This window comes from Felis catus, chromosome B2 (genome assembly GCF_018350175.1).
Source record: "Felis catus isolate Fca126 chromosome B2, F.catus_Fca126_mat1.0, whole genome shotgun sequence".
In the NCBI taxonomy this organism is placed as follows: Eukaryota; Metazoa; Chordata; class Mammalia; order Carnivora; family Felidae; genus Felis; species Felis catus.
Window position 1 is genome coordinate 125,228,284 of NC_058372.1, and position 7,739 is coordinate 125,236,022.

At 39.1% G+C, this 7,739-nt stretch overlaps 1 protein-coding gene across 2 annotated transcripts in view; it reads right to left on the bottom strand.

The window, feature by feature from the left end:
* Nucleotides 1-4,523, bottom strand: part of TXLNB (taxilin beta) — a 52,822-nt gene extending 48,299 nt beyond the window's left edge. The window contains exons 1-3 of one of the 2 annotated variants that reach the window (XM_045058122.1): nt 4,363-4,523; nt 2,644-2,748; nt 1,655-2,095 (exon numbers count right to left, since the gene is read on the bottom strand). In XM_045058122.1, coding sequence (XP_044914057.1) covers nt 1,655-2,081 — 427 coding nt within the window. In that variant the 5' untranslated portion in view covers nt 2,082-2,095; nt 2,644-2,748; nt 4,363-4,523. The remainder of the gene's footprint in view (nt 1-1,654; nt 2,096-2,643; nt 2,749-4,362) is intronic. The other variant, XM_003986611.6, reaches the window with a different exon arrangement.
* Nucleotides 4,524-7,739: the final 3,216 nt, after the last annotated feature.

Genomic DNA, 7,739 nt, shown 5'->3' on the forward strand with positions numbered 1-7,739 from the left:
GGTTTAAAGCATCATAGTCATATCCCACGCATTGGCATATTTGGGGGGTTATAGATAGCTCGTTATTGGAGTCCGAACCCCGTACTGACTGACTCCAGCGCCCATGAGTTTTCACTTTGCCACGTTATCTTCCAGAAATGAATAAGACATTACAGCTTCTCCTGATAGATTCTCTACCTTCCTTGGGAAGCAGGTATATAAACAAATGATTGCTTCAGAAGATTGAGTGGAGGACTAAGAAAGGTGATGCCAACTCTACCTGGGCATGTCAGGGAAGGTACCATATAAGAGGTGGTATTTGTGGTGTCACAGTGGAATTCACCAAGGAAGACAGGCAGGGGGGCTATCCTGGGTATAGTAACATGCTTCCACCAGTAGCTAAAAGCTTAACCCTTTCGTTCTTTTTTCACAGCCATTTCTGGTATAAAATCCCTCCCAACAACTTTCCTGTGCCTGTTCTTAGCACTTCTTCTATATAACAATTAGCTTAAATGTCTGTTTTTCTCTCCATACCTACAGCTCCTTAACCAAAGGTCCATAATGACTTATTTATCTTTGTGTACCTAACGCAGTGCCTCATAAGGACTAGGCATTCATGAATATTTGCTGAATCAATAAGCGAATGAGAGTAAACATGTTTTCTGCAATGTTTGACATTCTGTAATTGATTGATTTCTAAAGAGTTTTGTTAATAAAAAATATTTCACGTAGTAATAGAACGTACTAAGTGATCTAATTGGTGATCATTTCATGTACAAACTATCTCTATATTTATATTTTGTTTAAATCCAGATTCCACTAGCTTTGCTTTAAACAATTTCATTCATTTACTCACTCATTCCTCCTTGTAACAAGTATTTACTGAGTACCTAGCATGTGCCACCCACTATCTTAGATGCTAGGCATCCAATGGCATCTGAATATACACACAATCCCTGTTCTTGATCGAAAAAAGCTAGCCGGGAAGACATGCGTTAACCACATAATGGCAAAAAGGAAATGCACACTCTCAAATGCTGCTAAATGCTAGGAAGGAAAGATACATGGTACAATCGAAATGGAAAACAAGAAGACCTTATGTAGGGTTGGGCTAAGAAAATGCCATTTGGATTGTAAGCTAAATACTAAGTTAAGTGCCCAAAGGGCTGAATGGGTAAGGATTTCTAGGTAGAGGAAATAGGATGTATGTGGGCTTTGTGGGGGATGGAGCGCATGGTGTGTTCAAACAAAGGAAAGAGAAGATCAGAATGATTGGCAATTAGGCAGTACTCATTGTGGTGCTGATAGGGGCAGAGAGTTCAGAAAAGGGGTGTTGTGGGCAAGAGTGATGGGAGATAAAGCTGGGAAGACTGGTTAGGGTTAGACCATTAGGGCCTGAAAGACCATGTTAAGAATTTTGGTTTTGCCCTAAGAGCAGTGGGAAACCATTGGAGAGAGGGTAGGTGAGTAACATGTTGAAAAGTTTGCTTTAGCTCTTTTGCGGGGAAGTGGCTAAACACAATTATAGCAAGGGAAGTTTAAGGAGACCCTGAAGGAAGCTATTACAGTAATAGCCAAAAATGAGATGTGGCTTTTAGTAAAGGTTGGAGGAAGTGTCCCTTTTTAGGAATACCTCAAAGAAAAGTCATGCATGCATTAGAACACAACTACTTGCCTAATCCTTTCAGGATTTTCTTTTCCAGTTTTTGCTCTTTATTACTGACAGGCTCTTTGGCTGTGGCTGGCTCTCCAGAAGCTGTGGGTTCTCTCTCGATCTCTTCAGTGGCCTCATCACAGTCCCCGTCCTCATGATCGGGTGGTTCTGTGTTCTCAGGCTGCTCCTTTGCTTTGGTGGGACCCTCTTTTTCAGTAGCAGACCCATATGTATTGATGATGTCTTCCAGTTGTCGGTTCAGCTCCTCAGAGATATCATGAGCTCCCTGTTCAGACTGCATACCTGCCTTCTCCTCTGGTGCTTGGAGTAGGGTTGAGGAATCCTTCTCATCTTGCTTCTCCAGACCATTTTGAGTGGGTAATGAATTGTCCCCTGGAGGTGTTGATTGGGGTTCCCCCGAGAGCTGTACAGACTGATTCATCTCCATACTGGGAGCAGTATCTAGTGGTAAGCATAGTCAGGTTTTATGTAGTTAATACAGTTACATGTAAAATGTAAGGGTATCCCCACAAGGGCACCTACTGATTACAGTTTCTAACATAGAATGAATGTACTTTGACAAGACATCGATATTGCAGTTAGTTAAGGTAGAAACAGTGGGGAGCCATTTTTCCAAAGTGGGTCATACTACTAGCATATTTTTGGTTTTGGTCTTTAAGTTCCAGAAGAAATTCCTATTATTGACACTAATGGAGTAATTCAAGATATTGTTTTTCAGGTTGTATTTGTCATGTTGCTTAAGCCAATTTGTGCTACCTCTCTCTGACATTATTCTATACAGCCTTACAATCATTGGAAGGACATGAATGTCTACATTAAAAATGTTTAAAGTGGTGTTATTTTTTCAAAGTTAAGACATTTAATACAAGAGCCACTGAACTTACTAAAATCATTCATAACAATTGTAGTCCTAAACTCTGTTTTAACCCATAAGTGAAGAGTTGATAAATATGAGTACATTGATGTAAATGAATTATTATACTGCATACAGGAAATACTTTCTGGCTTTTCTGGTATTTTCCTTTTCCCAGATGAGCAACACGTAATTATCCATCAGGAAGACACTTTTTCTGAGGTTCAAACTAGCTTCATTTCTGGAATAAGATGGAGAATGAAGGAGGGTATAAATTAACCAACAGACTAATATGGGACCATGGTGATGGTCATGATAACAATTTCTTGAATTTCTATAACACTTTTTTGTTCCAATGTAAAAACAGGCTTTCTTTTAGAAAAAAAAAAAAAAACCAGATTGCAAATCTTTTCTCTCAGTCAAGAAGCTCTAGGATAACTTCATAATTTTTAGGAAATAGCAATGTTCCCAATATTATTGGGAAATAATCGACATATAATAGGGGCTGTTTGGAAATAGGTGCTGAAGTACAAGTTGAGTCAAGAATTCCAGGATTTCTGGATATCACCGTTTCTAGGTTACAGTGGAATTGACTTAGGCCTTTAAGTTACGGTGCATTTTGTTTGTCAATGGTATTTAAAATATGGTTAATTAAAATGGTATTAAAAATATGCCAGGCTCCTCCTAGGGCATAGGTTCTGCTGTGGTGGGGGGGGGGGGGGTGAGAGCAAAAACAAAAGCATACTCTTCCATGCCTTGCACAGCTTCCTCCTCTTGTTCTCAGGGAAGGGCAGGTCAAGTGCTTGAGCACCAACAAGCACAAAAAATTCAACCTACAGTCATTGTCACCTACTTATGGCCCTCATCAAGTACTCCTTAATTTCAAAAGAAACACTTTTTTCTCGTATCCACTTTAATTCACCAACTTGATTATCAAATGATACAGTAAACAGCCTTAATGTTTCCATCACCGGCATTTTTTTGTGTCCTGACCCCTACTTGTTGGGCACACTCATCTATATATAACTACTGCCTCCCCTAAACTCCAAGAAAGACACACAGCACCCGCTGTCCAGCCAGAAGTTATTTTAAGCTCTTCTAAAAGTAGCTGTGGCATCTGGCACTTCTTTGAAAATCAAGGGAAGCGAATCCTTTTTAAATCAAAACTAAAAGCAGTAAACATTTACTGGCTTAAATACATATGTGAGTTTTAACGTGTTAGGGAGGCTTCTTGGGATGAAATAAAATCTAAAGTAAACCCAACTTCAAAGCAATGAATTTAAAACTGTTCACAGGAGTTTTAATACGGTTAGTCTAAATGCAAAAGTTTGGTTGTATTTGATTTATTCTTTATTCCTCAGAGGCCACAGTCATTGATGTTTTTAATATTAATTCCATGGATATCCCTTAAACTCATAGCCCACATTTACTTTAAAACAGAATTGACTGAGTCATTGTAAACCACGAGACAACTCAATTCCTAAAAGTAGCCTCAGGATAAATCAACAAGAAGGGGAAAAAAAAAACAAACTCAAGAAACTCTGCTACTTTTAAATTGTCCCTTTCACTATGAATAACTTGACAGCAAGAAATGATTTCTAAATTTTATCTTCTTAATAAACTTTATTGCCCCGTTTTCTTTATTTTTTTCTCCTCTAAGAATTTTTCACTTGTATTGGTAGTCCAGCCAATTATCACACGCATCCCTTTCTGAGCAACACATTTCAATTATAAATAAAACAATGGAAAGTTCTTCCACAGTTCACTGGCAGTCTCAGAGTTGCAAGTTTTGAACACCACAAACCGCACCCTCCAGCTTCTCACAGGGCTTGGGGGGAGCGTTTGTCGCACTTACCAGAAGGCAAGGGGCTAAGCAGAAAGAGAAGAGGCAAAAGGCAGCAAAAAGCTAGTGAGAGGAGCCCCGACAGCAGGAGACAGGCAGGCAGGCGGCTGTGTTCTTTCAAGGGAGAGAGAAACCACACACACACACACACACACACACACACACACCCCACAGGCACAGCAGGAGAGCAGCGAGGGGGTGGGGAGGGAGAGGAACAGCGTGTGACACAGCAAGAGAGAAATACACCCAAGTTTCAGTAGCTGCCTCCTGGGCAAACGTCTTGAGAAAAGAGAAGCAGGTGGTATATCTTAAACTCTCTGTGTTTTGTCCTTAAAAAAATTGAACTCTCACTAGATGCCCCTCTGTTAGAGCGATTTTTCACCCGTATTCTTTCGGGCAGAGATCAGTTTTTCTTATTTCTGGATTTATCTCCAGTGTGGTCTATGAATCATCTTATTTTTTTTTTTTTTCCTTCTTATGCTAGTCTAATTAGTGTCAGATTTCTTATGGGAATCATGGCGGGGGGTGGGGGGGGGGACAATGGCATAACAAAAAGGAGGTGGTAGAACTCCTTAAATCCTGATGTCATTGGTTGGTTTGTAAAATTTGAAATAAAAATCGAAGTGGTGTCCTGGAGCTGGGTTTAGTGGCATCTTCACGTACACAGTAATTGGTGTGGCCTCACATCCCACGTCTTACTGACGTCACTGCCTTCACATCCATTTTGGATAAGCCCTATGGGGAGGCAGTCACTTTTTCTTTTTGAGTTGGAGACTTTTCCACTGCTGCTTTCCCAAGTTTTTCCACCCTTCTTAGGTCTTCAACTTGCTCCGTAACCCTCCTCAGAGAAAGAACCTTCTGCCTCTTTCTCTTAACTTACAACCATGCCCTTTATTTTCTGTTTCTGGAGAACGCGTTCCTCCATTAGAGTTTCTGTTCTGGGACTGGGTGGGCATAATGACACCTGTCGTGGTATGCAGAATAGTGCCACCAGAAAGATGTCCACATCCTAATCCCAGAAACTCTGTGAATTCGTTACTTTGCAAGGTGAAAGAGACTTTGCAGGTGTGATTAAATTAAGGATCTTGAGATGGGGGAATTATCCAGAATTATCTGGGTGGGCCCAATGTAATCACAAGGGTCCTTATAACAAAAGAAAGAAGCAGGAGGGTCAGTGTCAGAAAAAGACACCAAAAGAGGTCATAGTGCTGTGGGGCCACAAACCAAGGGATTTGGGAAGCTTCTCGAAGCTGGGGAAGGCAAAGAAATGGATTGTTCTCTAGATCCTCCAGAAGGAATGCAATTCTGCAGACACCTGATTTTAGCTTAGTAAAATTCATTGTGGAGTGCTGACCTCCAGAACTATAAAATAATAAATTTGTATTGTTTCAGTGCTATCAGATTCATGGTAAATTGTTACCTTAGTAAAGGAAAACTAAAATATCCTGCCCCCAAACATTTTCTCACCCCCTTCTCTGAGTTCGGGGGAGGAGGCATAAGTTATATATTAGATGAGTGTTCCCAACAAATAGGGGTCAGGATAAAGAAATTACAATAATGAAGACAATAAGCTGTTTACTGCATCATTTGATGATAAGGTTGGTAAATTAAAATGGGTGGGAGAAAAAAAGTACCTCTTTCTAAATTAATGTGTTCTTGGTGAGGACCTAGAACTGGGCGGCATACCATACTGGATTGCATTAAACTGACCCAGCTAGAATTCTCAGTGAGTATAAACAGTAAGTCAGTGCTTCTCAAATTTAAGTAATGTACATATTTTTTAACAGAATTTTTAATAATGAAATTAATTCAAAGGAAAAAAAAAGAACTCACCGTGATTGAACTAAGTTACTGTATTATCATTTGTACCAGTATGTACTAATATAAAAATAGATATAAACACCTGCTGCTTATAATTATTATATGGTACCAATTTTAAAAACATCATTTAAAGAACCCTATGAGATGAACAAGTATAATTCAAATGAAAATATTACTTTTATGTGGCAGATGTATTTTGCTGAACCCAAATTGCCACTTGCAACACAAATATGGTACTGCCTGCTGGTCCTATTGAGTTCATGACACTCTTCTACAATGTGCCTGAAGAAATGACTCAATTTCTTCAACACTTGGTCCATTCAAATTATTACATAAGTTTCATTGACCTTAACTGCCATAATTTCAGTTGGACTTCCTTTGATTCTAACATCATTTAGAGCTGTTTCTCATTTTCTTTTTCTTTTTAAAGATTTACTTTCTTTTCATATATATTGAGAGAGCACACGAGAGGGGGAGGGGGCAGAAAGAGAGACAGAGAGAGAAAGAGAGAGGGACAATCTTAAGCAAGCTCCACACTCAGCACAGAGCCTGATGCAGGGCTTGATCCCATGACCCTGGGATCGTAACCTGAGCCGAAATCAAGAGTCAGATGTTCAACCAACTGAGCCACTCAGGCGCCCCTCATTTTCTTGCAATTATTAAAGTAGTGCTACTTATATACCCTCACCTGGGCCATAATCCTAACCCTAAGATCTGAGAAAACCCTAACCCTAGATCTGAGAAAAAATAAAAAATAAAAAAGAACGGAATATTACTCAGCCATAAAAAATAATGAAATCTAGTTATTTGCAATGACATGGATGGAGCTAGAGAGTATTATGCTGAGCTAAATAAGTCAGTCAGTATATGATTTCACTCATCGGTGGAATTTAAGAAACAAAACACATGGGCACAGTGGAAAAAAAAAAAAAGAAAGGGAGAGGCAAACCAAGAAACAGACTCTTAACTATGGAGAACAAACTGATGGTTACCAAAGGAGATGTGGGTGGTGGGGGGATTGGGTCACATAGGTGATGAGGATTAAAGAGTGCACTTGTGATGAGCAAGGGCGTTGTATGGAAGTTTTAAATGACAATATCATACACCTGAAACTAATATTACACTCTATGTTAATGAAATGGAATTAAAATAAAAACTTAAAAAAAAAACGTAGTGCTACTTGGAGCTAAGTTGATTAGATGTGCACATAATAGAATAGTGATGGCACCAAAATGACAGTTATCCAGACGATCCAGAATAGGCTTATACATTTTCAATTATTATTGAAATGAATACAAACACACAAACTTGTAGCTCTCTAGAATCCTTCTGTGGCCTGGTAGAGGCCCAAAGAACTGAGAAGGTAAAGAAAACAAATCAATAGAGCTGAGTGTTTTATTATAAAATAAACCTTTGAGCTATTGTAAGGAATATATATTTTTTGAAAATAACGTTTTAATTTTTATGCAAATATTACAAGAAAATAGGAAGTCACCGATGGTAAGTTTACCACAAGAAAAAATAATCCCTTGTCCTCCTCCTCACCCTGTTCCTCCAACCTTGTCATA